At 36.4% G+C, this 27,041-nt stretch overlaps 1 protein-coding gene across 2 annotated transcripts in view; it reads right to left on the bottom strand.

Moving 5' to 3' along the window:
- Positions 1 to 27,041, bottom strand: part of iqsec3a (IQ motif and Sec7 domain ArfGEF 3a) — a 168,640-nt gene that overhangs the window by 121,614 nt on the left and 19,985 nt on the right. For both annotated transcript variants that reach the window (XM_016563257.1, XM_016563258.1), the window contains exon 2: positions 5,418 to 5,495. In XM_016563257.1, the coding sequence (XP_016418743.1) occupies positions 5,418 to 5,495 (78 nt within the window). The remainder of the gene's footprint in view (positions 1 to 5,417; positions 5,496 to 27,041) is intronic.

The following is a 27,041-nucleotide window of genomic DNA, read 5'->3' as shown; positions in this document are numbered from 1 at the left end:
ATACTTTGCCTGGTTTCAAAGTATGAAGATAGTCCTTGACTTCTTTAAAGGGCAAGAGATGAATGTGTTACCACACACCATCATATGACCATTGATGGGCTTTTGAGTTCATAACTTTGTTCATAGTATCGCATATATTCACTGTAAAAAATGACCGTGAATTTAACGGTAAAAGATTGTAAAAATGCTACAGTAAAAACCTGTTAAATGGTTAACGGTAAATTCCCCTACTATATACGGTGAAAAACTTTATTGGACATTACATGTATTGGACATTAATTTTACGGTAGTATACCGTTTTTGGAAGTGAAAGACCGTATAATTTACAGTGAATAACCGTAAATTGACATTCCCAGAATTCCCTGTGTTACATTTCAAATTTCATGTTTTTTTTTGGTTGAAATAACATGTTTCTTCTTAGTTTTTTTATTATCAGTTTTGTATATTAGAGTTGTGTGTTACACCTAATGTTGTTAAATGAATGTTTATTGCATTATTTCAGTTTCATGTGTGTTACCATGATGGTGTTTGGTGTTTGTGTGAATGACACTGTGCACCTTCTATATATGTTATTATTTAAAAGCTGCTTGTGATGGGCTTTGGTTCATCATGTGACTTTCTCATCACCACCTGCATTTGGTGGTTATCAGTGTATTACAAAGGTACAAAACAGATTTCAGTACTTCAATAGGTTGGTATATTAACATTATATCAGTTAATGAAATGACGGTATTTAACTGTAAATTTAAGTTAAAACCGTAAAACCTAAAACGTTGCTACTGTATTTTTTACGGTAAAATTCCGGCAACCACAGCTGCCGGTTTTTTACCGTCAATTTTACGGAATTATTTTTAAAGTGTATCATCTATCTATCTATCTATATCTATCTATCTAATGTTGTTAAATGAATGTTTATTGCATTATTTCAGTTTCATGTGTGTTACCATGATGGTGTTTGGTGTTTGTGTGAATGACACTGTGCACCTTCTATATATGTTATTATTTAAAAGCTGCTTGTGATGGGCTTTGGTTCATCATGTGACTTTCTCATCACCACCTGCATTTGGTGGTTATCAGTGTATTACAAAGGTACAAAACAGATTTCAGTACTTCAATAGGTTGGTATATTAACATTATATCAGTTAATGAAATGACGGTATTTAACTGTAAATTTAAGTTAAAACCGTAAAACCTAAAACGTTGCTACTGTATTTTTTACGGTAAAATTCCGGCAACCACAGCTGCCGGTTTTTTACCGTCAATTTTACGGAATTATTTTTAAAGTGTATCATCTATCTATCTATCTATATCTATCTATCTATCTATCTATCTATCTATCTATCTATCTGTCTGTCTGTCTAATCACACTTGAAGTCTTATGAGAGAATCCTTAAAAAGGTTATTCTGTTTTATATCATACAATAGTGCTGTTATTACATAGTAAAAACAACCTTATAACACATATGATGAAATGGTGAATTATGAGTGTGCAGAAGATGGCATGAATGAATTGGTGCTTCTGAGCACAGCGATGTGATGAGGAGAGAAACGTGAATACAGACTCATTGACAAACAGTCAAAAGTGATAGACAACAGAAAACGAGAACTAATTTTCTCTCAAAGCAAACAACCAGCAACTCAAGTACTGCCGTCACTGCCCTGTCTGAAGTGGTTTGCTTCTCTGTACCCGAGATGTCCTTGAATTTGGTTTTATTGGACATTCAGCACTCTTTCTGCAGGAACCGTCTCTTTATTTTGAATTATTACAGAATTAAGATTTAGTAATCGGGTTTAGCTACCTTTTTATTTTTAAATTATTTTTGTTAAATTATTTTAAAATAGGCTGACACAGCCTCCCATTTCAACAACATTTTCTTGTTTTGACTTCTTCTATGTTATGTGCTATTTAAAATTGGCAATTGAAACACAACCAAGAGCACCAGAGTGATGTTTTGGTAGTTCATGGTTAAACAAACGAGTAACTGTTTAATATGGTCTATTAATTGTAATACGGTTACATTAGTTAACATTAGTTAATGACAGTAGTTAACAGGAACAATGAAAAAAAAAAATTGTAAAACATTAATTAATCTTAGTTTTAAACAAAAGTTGGTAAAAATTATTAGTATTATTAGTCAAATAAAAAAGTTATTGTTAACATCAACATTCACTAATACATAATTACAATCAAACTTTTATCTGCTAACATAATTTAATGGACTTGAACTAACAATGAACAATTTTGTTTTTATTATTTTATTAAACAGTAACAAAAATTAATAAATACTGTAATAAATGTACTGCACATTGTTAGTTAATGCATTAACTAATGAGACCTCACTGTCAACTTATCAATAAAGATAATTCAATTAAATTCTAAAAAATAAATAAATTAAAAAATTAAAAAATTGTCTGCCCAGCAATGCATGTTGTATCATAAATTTAATAATTTTAATCAAGTCCAAAATATAATTAAACAAACAGCTCTGACTCTAAATTCTGAATGAGCCATGTTTGAAGATGCTGTTAAATGCCAAGTTGTTATTAATCAGCTAAGCTAATATATTGCTTGGAAACTGCCAAAAGTGTCAGATCAGATAGAAATGGCTCCTTAAGCTAATAATTTGTGCAGCTGGAGTTATTGAATCTTCTTTCTCAGCTAACACCCATGAGTGGTTGAGGATTTGAAGCTCGTTCAAACACGTTCCAATGGATAAATGCCACGTTATTTCCACCTCTGCAGTACACACTGTCAAGACAAACCTAAGGGACATGTGCGATTGTATTTTTCTTCTATCCTCCACTCTGGCAATCTTTTTGGGTCTAATTCAATAACTTGTGCCCTCTATGGCGTTTACAGAGTGATTTAGAGGCATCTCAGTGGACAACTGTGAGTGTTTCAACCAAACCAACAATGGCCAGTGCTATGGGAGAGAAAGGCCATCATCAATACTGGTTTACTTTAGTTGCTGTGCTCATCACTTCTTTGATCCTTCTCTTTCTATACAAGCTTTCCAAACACCCAAGATCAACAGAAAATTGAGTGATTTCCTTAATGAATATTGACGCCTTCCCAACAATTCAAGCCACTTTGTAAAGCTGCACAACAACAGTATTTAATAATAAACCTGGGCCCGTATTCACAAAACATTTTATCTTACCACTGAGTTCTCCTAAATAGCAGTAAAAGTTTTTAGCTAAGAGTTTTCTCTTAAAACCTATTCACAAAACTGCTGAGACAAACTTTTACTAAGGAGTAAGGGCGGGGTTGACCTCGTTGCTATGGATGATGTCAGCATGTTTACTAACTATGCACACAGTGATTGGCTGATAGTCTCTGTCAGAGATTTATTCATAGAAATATTGTAGAGCGCGATATTAAGTTGCCACATTCAAATAAATAAAATTGTTTAAAGTGTCACTAATTAAACAATTATATGTTTAGCTAATTGACTTAGTGTGCTTCTCGTAAACATTTAGGGGATATGCATATAAACAGCCTTTTAACTAACAGAGTAGAATAATCATGGCTGATAGTAAGACATGCAAATGTAAAAGAAAACCAAACTGGAGGCAAGAACAGCTGTTACTTCTTGCCCAACTTGTTACTGAAAACAAGGATATAATCAGAGGAAAATTGGGAGTTGGAATATCCTTCGAAACGAAAAAAAAAAAAGATGCGTGGAAAACGTGTGCAAATAAATGCAGAGTGTTTCTAAAATGTTTATGTTCCGAGGCAGATTGCCAGCAACAGCTATTTTATCCCTGCTGAAAAAACAATGCAAACCATTAAAGAATTTGTAATAGTTTTACTAGTTATAATGGGAATTGTATTGGTTTTAATGGAAACTGTAATGGACCCTGTATTAGTTTCTACTGGTAATTGGTCGCCTTCTATAGGTGGCTTGTTAAAACCACTAAATCCTAATGGAATATGTCCCAAAACACACTACAGGAAACCATTATTTAATGGTTTTAATGGTTAAAAGTTGATGGTTTGTAATGTTTGTAATGGTATTTGTAGTGGAAACCATTAGAATTTCTGTGATGGTTTGTATTGTTTTTTTTTTGTTTTTTTTTTCTTCAGCACGGAGGATAGTTTGTGGTTTGGTCTTAGTGACTTAGGAGTCCTCTTCACTACTCCTAACGTTTCACAGATTTAGGAGATTGTTTTAGTGATAAAAAGCTTTGTGAAATACTCTTAGAGCAAAAATTTAGGAGTCCTAAATTTAGTATTGACACGCCCATTATTTTTAAGATTTTCTCCTAAATCGGCGAGTTATGAGCTACATTTAGCCTTAAGATGTTTTGTGAATACGGGCCCTGATGTGCTATATAATCAGCTAATACGTAAATAGGCAAATAATGATTAATCTGGCAATGGTTTCAATACTTCAATCAATGCTGAATACATAAAGGTTCATACGACACACCATAACTGTGTCTACACTTATTTTATACTTGTTTTTGTTCTAAATATGTGCAAATAGCTATAAGTGACAAGACGGTTTGTCAAAAACTTTTTTGGCCACTGTCGCCTCACTGGTTAACTTAAGTATTAAATATTTACATTATCCATTTGGCAGATGTGTTTACATAAAAGCAACATAAAAAAATACTGGCTGTTATGGGCTGCTTTACACCGCACTTTTGTTTAGTGTGAACAACAACAAAAAAAGATTCCTTGTCTTTGGAAACTTACAATTTACAGCAACTTACTTTTATATATTTCTATAATTAGTTCCAATGCAAGATCATCTTGTAGTTGTTTTTGGGTGTTGCTCTTAATTTTGTAGCCTTTTTAAAAACATTTCAAGTGACTAAAAAGGGCAGAGATCAAAGCAAGATACTTATTGTGATACTTGGGTAAACATGGTTGTGCTAACAGAATAGGGAATTACTCTGACCAAGGATTTTTGAGCCTCTAGCTAAGCCAGCTGAGCGGAACTTATGCCTACCGACAAACATGGCAGTTAAACATTCGATACACATTTTTCTTTTCGCCTGATTTAAAGGGAAATCATACCAGTTTTTGCTCTGTCAAGGTCACAGCTTTCTGTGATAATGGAGACTCAATTTACTGTTGGGAGACAAGGCATGAAAAGACTCACAACCACTTCAAGACGGGTATAACTAGGGCAGTTGTGTTGCCTAGCACCATCAGAAACGGTCGTTACTGTGGCAGACAAGGCATGAAAAGGACTCACAACCACTTCAAGACGGGTATAACTAGGGCAGTTGTGTTGCCTAGCACCATCAGAAACGGTCGTTACTGTGGCAGACAAGGCATGAAAAGGACTCACAACCACTTCAAGACGGGTATAACTAGGGCAGTTGTGTTGCCTAGCACCATCAGAAACAGTCTTTACTGTGGCAATGGAGTTTTTGGTCAGAAGGCACCAACAAACCCCCCCTACCTGGGTACACAGGCCTGAGAGTCAGACTCAGGAGCGTCTGGAGCAGGACAGCAAAACTGGTGTAGAACTGTCTGGTTCCTGTAAGAAAAGACATAGGGAAATGGTCAGGCTACAGAATAAGCATTTTTTCCAAGTTAGATCTTGCTTGTTATTAATGGCACTTTTCCACTGTGTGGTACGACTCGACTCGGCACGACTCGGCTCATCTCAGCTCGCTTTATTTTGGCTCAGTTTGCTTTTTCACTGCAGTATAGTACCACTTCAAAGTGGGTGGGATTATAGACTGATCATTATAGTTGTGCCGTACCGAACCGAACCGTGCCATGCAGTGGAAAAGCGTCATAAGTAGAATGAAAGTGGGTCATTACAAAAGTAGTGAAGGACTGAACCAATACCTCAATCCTCAACAAGAAAATAGTGTAAAAATACTGTCAGACATGGAAAATGTGTGATATATTGTCAAGGTGCTAAAAGGTATGCAGCTACCTGCATATTTGCATACCCACAAACACATACCTTTGAAATGAACACTAGTGGCTGTAAAACACCAACAACTTTTATTCCTTTATGATTCCTTGCACAAGACCTCAAAACACTTTTACCGTAGAGCAGGGTTCATCAAATCTTGCCTTGGAGGGCCAATGCGCTGCAGAGTTTAGCTCCAACCCTGACCAAACTCACCTCCCTGTGATTTTCTAATGATCCTGCAGACATTGATTAACATGCTCAGGTGTGTTTGATGAGGGATAGAGCGAAACTCTGCAGGAAAGTGGATCTCGTGGGCCAGATTTGAGGATCCCTGCGTTTCACATAACCAGCTCCATATGTATGGCTTTCCTGGTCAAGTAAATTTGCTCAGTAGCCCACCCGGTACAGCATTGCATTTGCAATGTGGAGAGCTTGAGAACTTTTCTTGTGAAAAGTAAGTCACAATGAAATATTTTTTTTTAAAAGAGCAAGCTAAAATGGCATGGTTACTTTAGCAAATGTGTTTTTATCTCAGGTTTGCTTTTGTTATCTCTATCCGTTAGGTTTAGGAAAAGGAGTTTTAACCTTTTAGCACTCACCGGACATTTTGTTTCTGAACTGAAGCTGTATGTACAGTAACCAACTTAATAAAACGTTGCCAGATTCATGTTCATCTCTTTCTGATACATGTATCTCTTCCACTCACTGGACATTTCATTTTGAATGCGTAGCGAAACATGCAAGATGCAACATAATACTATTCTGCAGAAATGTTTCAATGTGCCTGGGTTAGTTTTAACTAAAAGTCTATTGTATAAATTCACATCTGTTACATGTTATACTACAGAGTTTTTTGTAAAGTCTTTTATCAAGACTATTTTCAAATATTTAATTGGCTTTGCAATAATCAAAATGTGCCATTGTTTATTTTGTGTCACTTTATATGTTGGATGTAATTGATACACATGAACTAAGTATCTAGTCAATAAAAAAAAAAATTAATAATAATAATAAAGTGAAGTAACGTGGTGCCCATACTCGGAAATTGTGTTCTGCATTTAACCCATCCAAGTGTACACACACAGCAGTGAGTAATGAACACACACACACACAATGAACACACACCCGGAGCAAAATTATCATATTCAGTTTTAGAATTGAATACAATGTATATAATCTTGTTGCCGATTATACTTAGTGGTGTGCTATGACACAAATAGGCTAGAAGCTGACCTAGAACAGCTTTACACAGAAGGATACTAGTGCATCTGTCTTCGCACTGTCACAGTTGACTGTCCTGTTTACTGTGTAATGGAGTGTAAAATGAAGTCATCTATTTGTGGCAAATCACAGAGCAGCATAGCTAAGCTCGCGCCGTAAGGCCACATATATTTGACTTCATACATATAAATGACATCATTATAGACCAAACAGATAAAAAATTAGATTGTAAGAGTTTATTGTGCTATATTAAATTAACCTGTTGAAGTGGAGTCAGTTTTTGTTATGTTGCTCTGGCCGAAATGGCAGCTTGTGACATGGATGTAGCCGACACATGGCTAAAGTAAAAGAAATGAAAATGTAAAATAAAACAATTTTAGGCTATTGATATGAGATTTTATCTCATTTGAATATAAATATTTTTAAGCATTTAAAATCAGTTTTAAGCATTTAAAATGTAAGCATATTTCCTGAATTTCACACACAAGAGAATCTTTGCAATAAAACATTATGGGCAACAATAAAGTTTAATGAGTAAACACAGATGCAGTAGTGCAGTGAAACAATAGTGGAGAGGGGCTTTACAATCACTCTAGGAAAAAAATTATATTTTGGAGAAGGTTTTTTTTTTTGTAAACCTGAGTAATAAGCTTATAAGCATTACCATTTAAACTGCTTGCTCCTTATTGTCTATGAACTAGCTGTCTATTACAACAGGCCATTTTTACTGAACATAAAACATTCTTTGCCAGTTAAAACTTTGCCAGTTAATTTTCAATGTCATAGCACAATTTGCATTATAAAATACTGTTGTTTAAAGAGAAGTTTATAGTTTTACAGTGGGTAAATATAGGTATTCATAAAACAAGAACTGTGTGTTCACTCTATAATTATGTTGATTATTGATTGCTTAATGGCTGTGTTTGACACCATACTAGAAATGTCTCTTAAAAAAAATAACATCTGTAATGTCATGTCCTTTTGCTAATCCACAGAGTAATGCCCCAAAAATGGACTTTTAAAGGAAACATTTCTAGTTCATTTGAAATAATTTGAGATAAATAACTCAAATATTCAAACACAAGCTTGAGCACAAAATGGATTTTCACCTTTGGTTAGGTCTCGTGTCTGAGTCCAAGATCATATTTTCACGGTCTTGATCTTGTCATGGACTCAACTCAGGTCTCAGATGAGCTCAACCGCAACCACAACATTGATCCAAACTACTACATGATTAGTAAAACAGTACTCAAGGAGTCAGAGTTTGGCTGGTTAGCATGGTCCAGATAACCCCCCATTGTAAACATAATTTCACCATTATAGGTGCAAAAAGCGTCTTTTTCCATTGACAGCCTATTAAACGTAGATGATAGTTAGCTTTCTCCAGGTATTATTGTCATATTCAGAGCTTGAACTATTTAATTTTTTCTTGTGAATGAGCATCCATTCTCAGGACAAAAGTTCTCTGCTTCCTTTTTTTTTTACCCTCAATGCTGCTGGTCCTCCAGTCCATCAAAGCAAATAAAAGAGGATTTGGCACAAAGAGGGTAAGTAGTATAACTCAATATGACTTATGGATATCATATAGTTAATACAAGTTATGCTGTTATTTTAGCTCTACAGTCTTTGGACATGTAGGGGGCAGAAATCCCATTTGCTTAGCCAGATCTTCTCTCTTTCTGCTTCAACGTCTATTTCAACCTTTTATCTCTTCTCCGCAATTACTTGAAGAGTAATTCAGAGTGATTCATTCTGGTCCCTCTTGGAGAAGTACTACTAGATTTAGTGTCAACTCAAAGACACAGCGGCAGGAGGTCATGAGGGAATGAAGCCATCTACCTACTAGACTAGAGGCCATATTGACCATAAAGTGCCATTTTTAATATCTCTTGTTAATATATACGAGTTTAGAACTTCAGTTCAGTGCCGGTTTATTATCCCAAATGGGAAATTGGTTTGCAAAAAGAGTTTTTATAAAAATATGCCATAAATACATACATGAAATCAAGTGATCATTGTTTAACAAAATCTAATCAAAATTCTTGGTTGGGTCAAACTGACTCTCACTGTTGCAGAAGTCAAATGTTTTGCAATTTTAGGTTGCTTTGCTTTCACCCTTCTATCCAGTTCATCCAGCTCCATGGGGTTTAAGTCTGAAGACTCTACTGTCCATTCCATGATTTGAGGTTTTCAAATCTTCTGAGACAGTCCTGCCATAGCCTTGAGGTATGTTTTGGGTCATTATTTTGCTGTAGGATGAGCTCTGGACTAACTGTGCCAGAAAGTATTCAATGGCACTCAGTGTTCGAACTATACCGTGAACTTTGGGGGAGCCCACTTTTTTTTTTTCGTGCGCTTGCGCAGGCCTCAAAAGAATGACTTACAAAGATACATAACAGCTACAAGTGTATGCACTACTTGTAGCACTATATAGGATAAATCACTATACAGGATTTACCCTATTATACTTTATCGACACGAATTGATAGGTGAAACAACAAACAGCCACCCACAAATAGTCTATAAACAAAGCATCAGGCTGTCTTTGAGTTCACATGAACAACGGTTAAAGTTACTCGTCGTCAGGCTACAGAAGAATACCATAATTCCTCCGTTCAATTAGGCCTAAGACATCGAGAGTCACGCAGACCTATAACAACCCAGCCACAACACATAATTGCGAATTTCATGCCTTACCTTAACACAGAATCGACGACAGAGCCCAGCGTTTATTTTTTTTCTACGAATCTTTGAGTTAACGTACTAAACATGAGTGGAATTTGCACCGCAGCGCTCCCACACCTTGATGCTCATGACAAGAATAGCATGTATAGTTATCTTTATTGAAGTGAATTAGGTTTAAATCGCCGTCATGCATGAATTAATTATATTTTTGCAATTTTACACATAATAATCCACGATGATCACATTACACAAAACTGAAATTGCACGTCAAAATAACACATTGTCAATATTTTTTGAGACCCCCCAAAATTTCACAAATCACGTTTTCAGGGGAGCCCATGTCTTATTAAGGGGAGCCGAGCTCCCCCTAGCTCCCCCGTAGTTCACACCCTGATGGCACTGCAGAATGCGGTGCATGTCTTTTTGGTTCACAGTGCCACTCACTCTGTGCAAGTTGCTGACACTGGATCCAACAAAAGCCCCAGATCATCTTGCTTTCTTTACCATTTTTGACAGTTGGTGTTACGAAATGAGGAATCATCCTATTTGGTGGCATTCAAAAGCCATGTTGTCAAAATCTTCCTATACGCAATTAGTCAGATGACATTGGCTCAAAGAAAACTAGAACTCAATTGCAGCATGAAGGTTACATACTTACTATGCCAAATGAGCAACTATTGATATGAATGAGAATGTGAACAAACAGGACTCATTTCCAGCCATCTGGTCTATAACAACTACATTACATAATCCAATGTTTAAATTATGAGTTTGTAGCTTGGGAAGTAACCTTCCCCAACACTTGAAGAAGACTACCTCAATATACTTCAGTAATGTCCCATTCATGTTGGTTTGTATAATGTTAGGGGTACAAAAAACAAATGATGAATTTATGGCTGCCAATATATCAATCTGGATGATTATTACAATAAATGCATAATAAATTGTTTTAATTAAAATTGAGGCAGAGGTAGGCAACCCTGCTCCTGGATAGTTACCTTCCTGAAGATATCAGTTCCAGCTCTACTTCAATACACCTGTTGATTATTTTCAAATAATCCTGAACACCATGATTAGCTGGTTCAGGTGTGTTTGATTAGGGCTGGAGCTGAACTCTGCAGAATTGGCCCTGTCCCAAATGGCAGACTTCATGTACTTGTGGTCTCCCAGACTTACAATGGCCACCATATGTGAGTGTCTGTTAAGTTCACAAGACCATAGGGCAGGGGTGGGCAAACTTGGCCCTTCCAGGCCACTTTCCATCAGAGGTTAGCTCCAACCCTAATCAAACACACCTGAACCAGCTAATCATTGTCTTCAAGACTACTAGAAGGCTACAGGCAGAGCACTATATAGGATAAATCACTATACAGGATTTACCCTATTATACTTTATCGACACGAATTGATAGGTGAAACAACAAATAGCCCAGCCACAACACATAATTGCGAATAACATGCCTTACTTTAACACAGAATCGACCACAGAGTCCAGCGTTTATATTTTTTATAGTTAACGTACTAAACGTACGAGTTAACGTACTAAACATGAGTGGAATTTGCACCGCAGCGCTCCCACACCTTGATGCTCATGACAAGAATAGCATGTATAGTTATCTTTATTGAAGTGAATTAGGTTTAAATCGCCGTCATGCATGAATGAATGATATTTTTTGCAATTTTACACATAATAATCCACGATGATCACATTACACAAAACTGAAATTGCACGTCAAAATAACACATTGTCAATATTTTTTGAGACCCCCCAAAATTTCACAAATCACGTTTTCAGGGGAGCCCATGTCTTATTAAGGGGAGCCGAGCTCCCCCTAGCTCCCCCGTAGTTCACACCCTGATGGCACTGCAGAATGCGGTGCATGTCTTTTTGGTTCACAGTGCCACTCACTCTGTGCAAGTTGCTGACACTGGATCCAACAAAAGCCCCAGATCATCTTGCTTTCTTTACCATTTTTGACAGTTGGTGTTACGAAATGAGGAATCATCCTATTTGGTGGCATTCAAAAGCCATGTTGTCAAAATCTTCCTATACGCAATTAGTCAGATGACATTGGCTCAAAGAAAACTAGAACTCAATTGCAGCATGAAGGTTACATACTTACTATGCCAAATGAGCAACTATTGATATGAATGAGAATGTGAACAAACAGGACTCATTTCCAGCCATCTGGTCTATAACAACTACATTACATAATCCAATGTTTAAATTATGAGTTTGTAGCTTGGGAAGTAACCTTCCCCAACACTTGAAGAAGACTACCTCAATATACTTCAGTAATGTCCCATTCATGTTGGTTTGTATAATGTTAGGGGTACAAAAAACAAATGATGAATTTATGGCTGCCAATATATCAATCTGGATGATTATTACAATAAATGCATAATAAATTGTTTTAATTAAAATTGAGGCAGAGGTAGGCAACCCTGCTCCTGGATAGTTACCTTCCTGAAGATATCAGTTCCAGCTCTACTTCAATACACCTGTTGATTATTTTCAAATAATCCTGAACACCATGATTAGCTGGTTCAGGTGTGTTTGATTAGGGCTGGAGCTGAACTCTGCAGAATTGGCCCTGTCCCAAATGGCAGACTTCATGTACTTGTGGTCTCCCAGACTTACAATGGCCACCATATGTGAGTGTCTGTTAAGTTCACAAGACCATAGGGCAGGGGTGGGCAAGCTTGGCCCTTCCAGGCCACTTTCCATCAGAGGTTAGCTCCAACCCTAATCAAACACACCTGAACCAGCTAATCATTGTCTTCAAGACTACTAGAAGGCTACAGGCAGGTGAGTCATATCAGGGTTGGATGAAATCTCTGCAAGAAAGTGGCCTGGAAGGGCCAAGTTTGCACATCACTGCCATAGGGTGTCCCATTCGTCATTTAAGCTTTCAGAAGCGTGCTCACGAGCACCCCCTTTGCGACCGATATGAGCCCTCGATGCACACGTCTACTGAGCCCAGTAGTCAAAGCGGTATTACGTTATGAAAATGTGAACTCAGAGGAAGATCGCAAGGGTTTAGGGTGCCATTTGGGACAAGGCCGTTATAGCAGTATTGGCTACCCCTGAATTAAGTTTACCCCAAATTAACATTTTGTCTCTTGACAAAAGTTGTTTAATACTGAATTGTTCTACTATCGGAGCAATTTTTGAGGTACTACCTAATGTAAAGCCGAGAAGTCAGCACAGCCCTAGGCAATGTGCCTTGACATTCAATGTCCATTCAGTATTTGCGGAGTCTTTCCATAAATAATGATACATTAAATTATTTGTGATCAATTTAAGTAAATAAAAAATATTTATTTAATTATTTATTTATGTATTTATTATTTATTAAGTAATTAATTCATTCATTTCTTCATAAATAATTTACTATTATTAATATAATATAAATAATAATTTAAAAAATGTATTAACACTCTGAATGATAAATCCACATGGAATAGCAAGAATAGCAAGAGGAGTTGGGGATGAAAGTGTGTTGGCTAATTACTTACTATTGTTAATGGTCCTCCTAATTGTGTTTTTGTTAACGGATGTGATTTGACACTGGATGGTTAATAGGTTATGTGTACGCTAGGACTCAAATGGGAACAGATTACTAGAGCAAGACTTACTGCTGTTGACACGGATAATGACTTTTTGAATAGAGGCGACATAAATGTGGATTTGGTCAATAGGGTCAGTGAATTAACAGCTGTGTAAATGAAACTTAAGCAAGTATTAAAATCAATGACCTTGAAAAACACACCTGGTCGTTATTTAACAATCCAAAGCAAATGTTACAATTCAGAAGGATAGCCGAGGTATGCTTGAAAGAATTAAATAGTAACTTTCAACAGGATGATTCCGTTTAAATGAGAAATGCATGCATGAATTGATCAAGAGCGCTGTAATCTGATTCAGAATAAAATTATATATTTCAAAGGATCCTGAACTCATAGGCAGCCCAAGGGCTTTTGAAAAGATGAAAGTTATGTTTCTGACAGCACAGGAAGAAATTCATCATTTTAAAATGCATAAACACAAGATTAGATCCAAGTTTGAACAGTTGAGGTTTTATCACTTTAAAGTTTAAATAGTGTTTTTGAGTAAAATGCAATATGTTTTCACATTTCAAACACACTGACTGCCCCTCAAGTGCCCCTGGCAATTTATGCAACACCACTATTGTATGCAAAGCAAACAAATAAAGTGTTAATTTGATTAATATTCATAGCTTGACAACAGGTTGTCCAAAAAAGTGATAGCCGACAATAGGAGTTGGTGGTATAATAAAAATCTTAAAAGTTATTTTATATCATGGAAACATTACAGTTTCACAATATAGTTATTTTTGCTGGAAATCCAATACAAAAATAAATACAACACAACTGTCAATTATTTTTGAGGCAATATAAATTTATTAAAACAGTATATGAATATTAAAAAACGATGAACTCACTCAAAGCACAGATGTACACAAGCAAACTTCTTCAAAATCTGTCTCAAGGCATGTTTGAGCCCCATGTTTGTTGATGATATGGGTTTAAAAATATATATAACTAATCCAGACTTAAGTAACCTTAAATATACAACACTCTTCCCAGCACCGTGGATGACATAACGTAAAATTAGTCAAATTTTATTAAAAGGATATTTATTCAATGCAGGGCAGGAGACTAAGTATTAAAGCATTTTAACAATAAATGTAGTTCACAAATGTTCCAGATTAGTCATCAAATTTGAAATCTGTGCAAAATGTACAAATGTAATTAAATGAACTGCAGGCGTCACATCTATTGCCCATACTTACGGCTGGGGATTTGAACAAACCACTAACCCAAAGCATTGTTTGTCCACCTAGAACACCCTATAGCGAAACCAAGGCAACTTTTTTGGGTATTATTTTACCTTGTCTGTATATACTTTTTTGACTCTCAAAGTGAATGTAGCCATTGACGATTTTTATGAATCACCAAGGGCCATGGATTCACCTTAAAATCTTCTTGACTGTTCTACTGAAGAAAAAAGTCATCTACATTTTGGATGGCCTGAGGGTGAGTAAATTAACAGCAAATTTTCATTTTGGGGTGATTTTTTTTTTTTAAGTGTCCCTATTATGCCATTTTGAATATTGCCTTTCATGCAGTGTGTAATGTAGCTGTATGTGAATGTAAATGATCTGCAAGGTTGCAAAGCTGAAAGTGCACGATAAATAATGTTATTGTCTCCCAAAAGAAAGAATCGACTCTGAACAGCCTAAACGAGTCGTCAGTAATTCGAATCCCACTTCCGTGATGGCTACACGTCACGGGGTTACACATTTGCATAATCCCTGCCTATATTCTATGTTGGCTGGCCCCAAACAACTTGACCTGCCCTCAAACACTGTAGCTTGTTTTTGTGGTTAACATCATGTTGAGAAGACTCTGTGAAAGTAAATTTGTTTTATTTTCACTTCCGAAAGATGAGGCTGCAAAGAATCAGTGGTTAAAATATTTTTTTTCCACTGTACCACAGCAATACAACCCCGATCTTTTTTTGTGTTCCTGTCATTTTACTGACGACTGATCTGCAAGGTTGCAAAGCTGAAAGTGCACGATAAATAATGTTATTGTCTCCCAAAAGAAAGAATCGACTCTGAACAGCCTAAACGAGTCGTCAGTAATTCGAATCCCACTTCCGTGATGGCTACACGTCACGGGGTTACACATTTGCATAATCCCTGCCTATATTCTATGTTGGCTGGCCCCAAACAACTTGACCTGCCCTCAAACACTGTAGCTTGTTTTTGTGGTTAACATCATGTTGAGAAGACTCTGTGAAAGTAAATTTGTTTTATTTTCACTTCCGAAAGATGAGGCTGCAAAGAATCAGTGGTTAAAATATTTTTTTTCCACTGTACCACAGCAATACAACCCCGATCTTTTTTTGTGTTCCTGTCATTTTACTGACGACTGCTTCTCTAATCTCGGGGAGTTCAACGCGGGATTCACAAAACACTCGCTCATGAAAGATTGCTCAGTACCCAGTTTATTTGGACCAGCTGGCTCCACTGAATCACAACCTGTATGTATGATAAATAATAAATGTTTATATTTTCTATCAAGCGTTCAAAATATCGTTCTAATGGGTGTATCGCTTCCGATACGCTCTGTACAGGGTAGACCAATCACAACAGACTGGCCGATATGACCAATCAGAGCAGAGCAGGCTCACGGAAAGGAAGGGTTTAGAGAGACTAAATCTTAGAACTGCTTTGAACGAATCGTTTGAGAATTGTTGGAAAATGAGGTGATATTAAATGCATATTTTGAGAAAACGAAAGCGTTTTTGACCTTGCATGCGTTTGACCTTATTCAGGTAAGCACCACTTAATATGAGTCATTTGGTCACCCCATGTATCCAAATAACTTACATTTCTCTGTCTCTTTTAAGAAAGGCTTTCACTCTAAAAGCTTATTTTCGACATAAACATAATTTTTGTCCTTCTCTGCAATGAGGTCATCGCCCTGTGAGCTCATCACAATACAGCAGACCTAATGACAATGCAGCCAAGCATTAGTATTCTAGGTTAAACCAACAGTACACTGAGAGGGCATTGATCTCTAAAACGTTTTGCTCCACCTTCCAAGGTTAAACCTCTATAATTCCTCACTGAACAAATGTATAAAGCGCCAGCTGGTTAAAACGAACTGTCCAGAGCCCTAATCTTTCTACAGCTCTGGATGTCATCTTAAAAAAAAAAAAACACGTGAAATGTCACCGAATGTCTTATAATGGCATAATGGCATTTTTTTTTAGGTTTAATGAAGCAAAATTTTCAAAAAGAACCAATTTGCAGAAATGATTCAGACTTTACAACACTAGTAAAAAGCCAGTTGTTATTTCTTTACATTGAATGGACATTACATATGGTAATATGTAATAATAACATATGGTCATGACAAAGAGGTCCATAATACCAGACAAAGCTATCCATTAGCATTCCCCAAAATCAATTTCACACTTGTAGAGACAAAAAAAAAAAAACAATTGTTAAAACATAATTAGCCTATATGCAGTTAACAGATGTTTTCAAAAACAAAATAAAGGGGTGAATGTTCATTAAATAAAAGGATAAAAAAAGTAAAAAATAAATCCGAAAAATCAGAGAAAGTAAGCGAGATCCAGATCGTGTTGAATTAGCTTTGGCCTTTCTCTCTTGTTCTTTTGTTCCTGCTAACTATGGTACTTCATTATGCATTTGCATGCCACTTACAAATTGGTTGAGTATTTCACAACTTGACAGCAGAGCATGTACGGAATCTTATGAAGACCTCTTGTATCAAATCAATCTCCACTCTTGTGGAAAAAATTATGATTATTTGGCATCACTTTGATTGACTGTAATAGGAATCCAATTATTAAGCTATGCCATACATTTCTTGAGGACACCAAAGAAGTGAGACCTATCAAAATGATATTTACACTGTGTCCTATTCAGACACAGTGCGACCAATAATTTGTCTCTACACAATGAACACGGACCTGCTGTGCAGTGTAACACATTGACAGCCACAACGGATATATTTTATGTTTAACACATGTTGTAAAACATGTTTAATGTTTAACCAAGGATTTTGGACCTATGACATTTTGAAAACTCATTATGTCTTGTACCACTTCATTGATCAGGACACAATATAAGTCTGGGTTCTAGGGATGTACTCAAGACCTTAGGCTTGCATGACTTGAATGCCTGTTGCCCAGACTATTGTTTTCAAGCAGACTCAATTTGGAAAAAAAGCTCAGAAAACAGACCACCAAACCATCAAACCGAACTAGAACAAATAGATGTCAGACTCTAGCATGAAAGCATCTTAAAAGTACCATCTGCCACGGCTCACATTCTCAGCTGAATTTGTCCTGTTGAACAGAATATGATGCATAAATCATGTTACTCAGTCCATAAGGTGGATTAATCGTTAAAAATAGACAAGAATAGCATGTGGATGGTCCTGTGAGGATTAGCTTTTAAAAATAGACTCAGCCCCATCTCTCAAATTCACAAACGTACAAACACATACACTCATTCAGTATTAAAGCACTAAGCCTCCTTGAAAGGTTTGCATCAGCAGGAAGGCTAGAGCAGTCTCGCAAGCTTCTGCATTCTCCCCACAACACAAGCAAAATAGGGCAGGGTTGAGAAATGACTAGAAAGAGTTGGGATGTTAATACATTAAGAATTCAGGAGATGGTTTAAGTAACAAACCAAAAGTTTGTGCCTTTTACACCACTGTGCTGTGACGTAGGTTTTCTAAGCACAGTTTGGAAACCATCTTCTTAAGACTTCCTGGATGTTTCCTAAATGTTTCTAGATCATTTTTTTTTTTTGTCGGCCTTTAAACCACACTCCTATCAAATAAACATAAGCCCTAATTCTAAGCTCAACTCTACCACTAAAATCTGGAGGTACTGTAAATGATAAAGGTAAGTTAAGGTAATAAAATTTAAAACATCTTAGATTTTATAATGCAAATTTTAACAAATGTTTAAGACCAACATTGTAACCAATCAAGAATACAAAGCATTCAAATCACAATGAAAACATTCAATCTGAAAAATAACAAAAAATAAACAGTTTGCAATATGATGCTGCAATTCTAAGAAATAATAAAAAATAAAGATGCAGTCATGAGATATAAAGGCAAAATTATGAGAGAAAATTACAAATGTGAAAAAAATAAAGATGCAATCATGAGATATAAAACCACAATTTAGAAAAAGTCACAATTTTGAGGAATAAAGTTGCAAATACGATATAAAACTGAAATCTGAGATGAAGTCAGCATTGTTAGATATACACTTGCAATTACATGAAAATGAATTGAACAGAATGAAAGAACAGATTCACAGAAATTACTCTGACTCTGACTTTTTCTCTAATCAAACTCTCTATGTAGTATTCTCAATTAGAATAAGAAATACAACAAGCAGGGTTATACCAGAGAACCTCCCCATCTTAACACTTTCATACTCTAGATCTACTACTACTACCGTGGTGTTCAATGACGATTCACATATTATTCGGTTTGAAAACAAAGCAACCTATTGGCACCTGTACAATGTAAAGGCAGCACACAATTCACTTTGGCTTACATACCACAAAATGGTGTTTAAACAGAATTTATAATGCACTACCGCATGCTCACACTATTGATTTTTGTGCAAAAATGAGCACTGGTTGACAGTGACAAAGTCTGAGTTGGTTTTTAAATATTTAATACTGTTTAGGAACCAGCAGACACCCTGATAAGAATGTTGTCAGAGCTTCATCCCTAAAACTAAGCTGATCAGTTGATAGGAATGTTGCACCAAAACCCACAAAGATGTTGATCCATGCACATGTCCTACTTGGAGAAATAATGCTAAGCCTTAAGCACTACATTCAGAAAAGACCAGAACACACACATAGACGGAAACCAGCCACATGCAATATCGACACAAGGCAAATTATGATGTTAAAGTTGTGGATGCGTGGGTTTCCTATTGATGCCACTGGTTCACCTTTCTGTCAAGAATGCGGGATGCACACAGCTCATTACTATTGTCCGTCGCTTCTATTTTTTCCTGCTAACAGCTCTCAGAATGCAGAATTCAGGCTGATTATGCGCATTCAACCTTTTCTGGTAGAAAAAAAAACATTGTGCTAACAAGATTAACACAAGTGATAATTATTGTTGACAGAGTTTTTTGGATTGTCAACAACTTTAAAGGTAAAAAAGATGCATCATGATGATGAATCGATTGAAACAAAAGGAATTAGAAAAAAAATATCGTACTTCTACGCCACATTTCAAAAGTTATAAGCTAAAGCAGTAGCACTTTATAATGTTTAATTTGTTAACATGAGTTAACTATATTAGTCAACTTGAACTAGCAATTAACAACACTTCTATAGCATTTATTCATTTTAGTTCACGTTAATTTCTACATTTACTGATACATTTTTAAATCAAAAGTTGTATCTGTTAAAATTAATGCACTGTGAACTAACATGCACAAGCTATGAACAATTTGTATTAACTACTAATACTAAAAGCTAATAAATGCTGTAAGAAAATACATTGTTTATTGTTAGTTCATGCTAACTAATGCATTAACTAATGTTAACAAATGAGACCTTATTGTAAAATGTTACTGCTAAAGCATAAGTGAACTTTGAACTATAGGTGGCGCTAGAGGGCTTGTAATGGAGAGCACAAAAATACCATAAGTTGAGCCTCTCTGTATCAAATAAAAAGAAAACTAAAAGATCCAGTACCTTTATAATGTTATCAAGTTGCAAGTCTGAGAACTGTGCTAATTTCGTCAAACGCCTGTAGGCTCCTTAAACAAAATTGCAATAAAGCAAATTATTCATGGTTTTACAGGAAGGACATGTTCAGATATGCACCATTGCAGTTTAAGCCCTGAGTCATCACCACATGAACTTATGATGTAACAAAGAAGAGTTCTGTAATGTCAGACCACTAAGGGCTATTAGCAGTGCGCAACTGCACTGCAGCACTGACCACATGTGCATGCAATCCACAGCTGCAGTCGCTCTCAGATGTCAACTAAGTTGTTTCGCTTTAATGAAGATATTTTTCTGGAAGCTAATTTCCGTTCTCATAAGATTAAGTTAAAGGGTTTCATCTCTTGGTCACAGTAGGTATTTTATTTACCCCTTGACAGCAGCAAGTTTTGCATGGCATCATTAAAAAACAAATTCATAAACATGTAAAAATTGACACTTTTAAAATTCCGTTTGGTGGTGCTTTTTTGTCGTCTTTGACCTTCCAGATGATTATAAATTGTATGGCATACTAAATCAGACATTTGGACAAAACAATTTTTTTTTTTACTAATTAGACATTCCACAAGTGAAAAGCTGCTACCAACTTCCTAGTGCCCATGCTGAGAAATGATTGCACTGTCGACATGCCGGCATAACAGTAATTATGGCAAGCTCTCCCATATCCATAAAACATTGGTTAAATGCAAATAAATCGCATCTTTCTCAATTGAAGCATTATTTGAAAAGGAATATTCATTTCTGTTAAAGAAGAAATGCACATCCTTGAGCATGCAACATACTAGATCAGGATTTCTCAATGTGTAAGGGGGTAACAGACAAATAATAGGTGGTGGACAGTTATGTATAATCTTAAAAAAAAAAATATATATATATATATATAATTCACTCTTAGAGCATGAAAATGTGCTCCAAAATAACAATAACAGAAAAAGATGTTGTATCTTTATAGATGTTATAGTATCTTTGATAAGAACTGAAATAAGAAAAAGCTTAATTAATAAAAACGTATTTAACAATTCATGTTAAAGCAATTGCCAACAAAGTGGTTATCACACTCTTAAAACATTAAAAAGACTTTTATGACCAGCACTTAAGAACTTCCTCAAAAGGTTGCAACTGACCAAACAGTGAGTTTTCTTACAATGTGTGAAGATATGTGGGGGGAAAAGAAATCAACCTTATTCAAATCTACAAAATTTGTCAATGCCATTAGTCAATATGTCAGTGGTGTTGCAATCAAATGTGTTACTGTCAATCTGTCATTGACACTATAATCTGCCATTACTCTCATACTGAAAGTGGTGTTACCATCAATTATATTTTGTCAGTGGAATTACTTCCATATTGTTAGTGACATTACTGTCAGTGGCATTGCTGTCAGTGGCATTACTGTCAGTACCATTGCTGTAAATGGCATTGTTGTCAGTGACATGGCTCTCAGTTGTTTTGGTCAGTCACACTGATGTCTGTGATGTTCCTGTAAGAGGCATTGGTGTCAGCTGTGTGAGTAGCATTACTTTCAGAGCATTGTTGTCAGTTACGTTGCTGTCATTCACTTTGGCGTCAGCAGTGTAGCTGTCAGTAGCTTTCAGTTACATTGTTACTGATGTCAGTTGCATTGTTGCTGTCAATGGCTATACTTTAAGTGGTGTTGCTGTCAATGGCTATACTTTAAGTGGTGTTGTTGTCAACGGCATTGCTATTAGTGATGTCACTGTCAGTAGCGTTGCCAACAGTCAGTGTTGTTGCTGTTAGTGGCATTGCTGTCAGTTGTTGTAGTTGTCAGCTGTTGGTAGCATTACTGTCGGAGGCATTGATGTCAGTCACATTGGTGTCAGTGGTGTAGCTGTCAATAGCAATACTGTCAGTGGTACTGCTGTCAATGGAGTTGATGTCAGTCATCGGTGTCAGTGATGTAGCTGTCAACAGCATTACTGTCAGCAGCATTGCTTTCAGTCATGTTGCTATAAATGGTCTCTCAGACGTCAACTGATTTTTCTGGAAGCTAACTCCATTCTCATAAGATTAACTTAAAGGGTTTCATCTCGTGCATATAATATATAATTCATATTATGTCCCCATCCCCATATAATTCATCTTCCTCCACTGAAGCATTTTTTGAAAAGGAATATTAATTTCTATGTTAAAAACGAAATGCACATCCTTGAACATCCAACAGGATTTCTCAATGCGTAGGGGGGCAAAAGACAAATTTTAGGTGGGGGACAGTATGTATAATCTTAACAATACTATTTATAATTCACTCTTAGAGCATGAAAATATGCTCGAAAATAACAAAAGCAGAAAAAAGATGTTGTGAAATATATTATCTTTTAAAATAAGAAAAAGCTGAATTAATAAAAAATGCAATTACCAACACAGTGGTTATCACACTCTTAAAACACCAAAAATACTTTTATGACCAGCACATAATAAATTCCTCAAAACGTTGCAAACAGTGTGGTTTTTTTTTTTTACAATGTGTGAAAAAAAAGAGTTTACGCTGTTGTCAGTCAAATTGGCGTCAGTCGTGTAGCTGTCAGTAGCTTTACTGTTAGTAGCATTGCTGACATTTGCATTGTTATTGTCAGTGGCTATAAGTGGTGTTGCTGTCAACGGCATTACTATCAGTGATATTACTGTCAGTAGTGTTGCTGTTAGTGGCATTGCTGTCAGTTGTTGTAGTTGTCAGCTGTTGGTAGCATTACTGTCGGAGGCATTGATGTCAGTCACATTGGTGTCAGTGGTGTAGCTGTCAATAGCAATACTGTCAGTGGCACTGCTGTCAATGGAGTTGATGTCAGTCATCGGTGTCAGTGATGTAGCTGTCAACAGCATTACTGTCAGCAGGATTGCTTTCAGTCATGTTGCTATAAATGGTGTTACTATCAAACTGTCACTGATATTGATGTCAGTGGCTTTACTGTCTTACTGTCAGTAGCATTGGTGTCAGTGGCATTACTGCCAATGGCGTTGTTGTCAGTGCTGTTGCTGTCAATGGCGCTATTTTCATATTGTTAGCAGCATTAAGGCCTTTCCACACTGAGCGCGAAAAAGCTAAACGAATATTGGACGCGATGACGAGCTGGAATAAAACAATACATTTCTATGGAGGCTTTCCACATAGACCGCGAACATTCGCGCACCGAAAATGCGAATGTTTTTTTTTTCGCACCATTTCGACGAATCTTTTCATTTTCACAAAGCGAAAACACAGGCCGTCCAATGCATGTGTCTGCTTATTATAGAATCAAAATCAACTATAAATCACAATTGGAAGTTATTACAAGCACTCAATGATGGTTTAAAGTGGGTAAGCAACTACATTTTCAAGTGTACCTTGATGCTAATTGTACTTCTAATTATATTTTAGGATGTAGCCTATTGTAAGCATTATAGAGAGTTTGTGTTTCTGGTGTAGAGCCAAACTTTGTTTATCTTAATTTAGATGTTAAATCCATATATGAGATACATATCTGAGGAAAAATGCATTGTTGGTTGGCGCCACCTAGTGTTCAGGTGTGAATTAGCAGAAGGTGAACAATCGTTTCGCGCTCGGTGTGAAAGCACCGTTCGTCAGCGATTCGCCTCCCTTTTTCGCATCACGCTCATTGTGGAAAGGCCTCTACGGCGAGTATCATTGCTGTCAATGGCATTGCTTGTAGTCACATTAGTGTTGGTGTAGCTGTCAGTAGCATTTTAATTATATTATTATGTAGTATGACCTTGAATAAAATAATCTAAATAATAATACAGGGATAACATGATTATTACATATATATTTTTAGATATTTTCAGATGGAAGTGGTATCACAGTGTATCATGACACTTATTATTTGTGAGTGAGTCAGTGTGTGGTCACTATGTATAAACATTTGGTCGCACTGTCTTTTAGAATTCCACTACTGTGCAACCTTTCCCAATCGCCATCTCTCTCTGTCTCTCTGTCCATTGGGTGCAGCAGGGAGTGCTGCAAATGTTTGAAAGTCACCTTTGCATAGTCACCTTTTCACACCCTTCCCCCCACATTCCTGTTTCTGAGCACGCACGGTCTTGACTAATGATGTGCAAGGCTTTTTCAGATGCTGCTGCACAGACTTGGAAAAAAAGGAAAAAGAAAAATGAAGCAATCTAAAAGCGCTCAATACAAAATGTGATAGGCTATTCATGATTTGGGTTTCTGCCACACAAAAAGCCAGAGCCAGTCAGCCTGTCATAACCACACAGACGTGCCTGGCATCCACACTGAGAAAATCCTAGCACCAGCACTAGGGTTGAGAAACGAGAACCGATTTTTATTCAGAACCACTTCCATTTTGTATACCAATACTGGAACCGAATGATTTTCATGATGTTTGGTTCTCGAGTGTCTGCATTTTTCTGCTGGTGTGGAATCAACACCATACTAAAACACTCTGACAGTCTTCTCTACAGTAATCTACACTTGTCACCGACACCAGGGCAAAAGGAATCATGTTTTAACTTAGTTGTGACCTTGTAGTCTGAACTGCATGATAAGAGAGAAAGAAAGGATGTCACAAAACAATAAAAAATATACATCACATCTTCCTTTTGCAATGTGCCACAAATGAATCAGTCAAAACAAATCACAAATTAGTTCACTCACTTGAATAAGTCTGAGTGGTATAGATAAATTAACATGTGACTCACTCAGTGAACCTCAAGTCTTTCTTCTGGTCATATCTGAATCAAACTAAACCAAAAACCATTGCTGTTATGTTGTAAAGGATTGTGAAAAGTCCATGTAATAACTGACTGGGTGTTTATATGATGATGTTTAGTTATTAATACAGACACACAAGTTTTAGTTTAATGTAAAATATTTAAGTATATGTTTAATAATGTATAAAGTATTTAAGAATGTAAAATAATTAAATGTTACAAAATTAATGGTGTTTGTGATTATTATAAACATACATTTTGGTCCATTGTATCCATAATTTTCTGCAACACAGAAGTTATTTTCCACAAATGTGCAAGACTAAGTCATTTGTCACTATAGGTAAATAACGAGAAGAATAACAGTACTATTTGTGCAACAAAGGAGTGTGTTTATGATTGTGATAAAAATAAGTTTGCAATATCAAACAGCATAACAGACTATTTTTGAACAGCTAAAATAACTAATAGCAGCTGACACCGGAAGCCTCACACATTCAAGTTACAAATGGACCAGTTCATTCTTACATTAAAATCAGGTGAATAATAGAGTTAGGATGAATTACTGAAAAAAAGTACTAAATAAATCATAACAATTTTAAGTGTAATATGAATGGCATAGCTACAGCTTTCCTTCATTTCTATCTAGCTTCACAGTCTTGGCACACACTGCTATCCTGTAGTTCCTCAGCTGCAGACAAATATGGAGAGAAATGGGGAGCCACATAGGAGCCAAGGAGCAGACAGGGAGTTGGTGTATGCCAGGGGGAATATGCCAAGTGTGTGTATTCATATTTGTAGTAAATGTCAATGTGTGTGCATAAAAGTAAAAGTCAGATCACTTGGGCGAACACCTGCGTGTTCTGATGTGAGAGGTGAGAGCTGGCGATGTTGTGGGTCGCACCTGAGGCAGCACTTCAGATCCAGAGGGATGCCCAAGAGCAACCTGTACCTCAATAGCCCACTCCACACAGACACACACACACACACACACACACACACATATGCATAATCAAACAGTAATTAGAATTGGAAGGAGTGACTGAAATGGAGGGTAAAGTCACAAATTGCAACTGTCAAGGAGGTTTGCAAGTTTACACAATGTACAGAGCTACATATGTATACTTCATGATTTTATCCCCAAAATGGCAAGTTTGTTTTTAGGATCATTATGGTTATGGTAATGGCTAATGTAGTTAACCAATGGAAACTTATTGTAAAGTGGTACCAATATTGTTTTTAAAAAACATTGAGCTGTGGTGCTCATGTGGACAACACAGGTTTGATCCTGACCCATACCATGCATTTATCAAATTATTCCTTTCTTCCCAATATTTTCCCATCCCTTCTTTACTCTATGTGCCAATAAAAAATGGGGGAAATATTAAATGAGTCACATAAAATCTAATTACCACACCAATGATTAAATTAAGTCAAATTAGGACAAACTTTCATCTCCTGGTTGTCTTCACTCATCAGGAACATTTCTGAAAACCAGGCTTCATCCACCTTCCCTCATGCCCTTATATCTTTCCATCACATCAATCCCATTTCAAGTAGAAACTTTTCCTCCCTCCCTGCAGGGACATGTGTTCTGAGCAGTACAGCCAAATTAGAAAAACAACTTGTCCTTATTTGAGACGAACTCTAAAACAGACTTGTGACTTGTGACCCTGGCAGGAAGGATGCCACTCGTAAGGAGAAGAGAACAAACTTTGAGGACATCTTTAAATATTCAGTGAGGAGAATCTGGAACTCACAGTGCTTTTTTTAACCTTTATAAACTTTTAGGTGGAGTGTAATTTCCACACCACTAATGACACTGAAAAAAATGGCAAACATAATGACTGTAACTACTGTAAGGGAAACAGGTCAATTTAGCTCAAAGGGAATCATTTAAGATTTGTCGACTAGCAGTGGGAGTCAGATTGCCCCCTAGTGGATGGCTAAAGATTTGTTCACTCATATTCATAAATTCTCAAGGGAACGTATCTGAATTAACTGATGCTCGCGCCCCCCTTGACAGGTGGGTGGCCCCACAGGTTGAAAACCCCTGGCACTGGATAGCTGGCCAATCAGAGCACACCTCGCTTTTCCGACTGATGAGCTTTGTAAAAATCGAAACGTTTCAGAAAGGCGGAGCATAGAGGAGAAACAATAATGTACAGCATGTTGAAAATAATGTGTTTTTTTAACCTTAAACCGCTTAAACACATTTCATTACA

This window comes from Sinocyclocheilus rhinocerous, unplaced genomic scaffold (genome assembly GCF_001515625.1).
Source record: "Sinocyclocheilus rhinocerous isolate Xijiao unplaced genomic scaffold, SAMN03320098_v1.1 scaffold78, whole genome shotgun sequence".
Classification (NCBI taxonomy): Eukaryota; Metazoa; Chordata; class Actinopteri; order Cypriniformes; family Cyprinidae; genus Sinocyclocheilus; species Sinocyclocheilus rhinocerous.
This window is presented reverse-complemented; position numbering and strand designations above follow the sequence as displayed.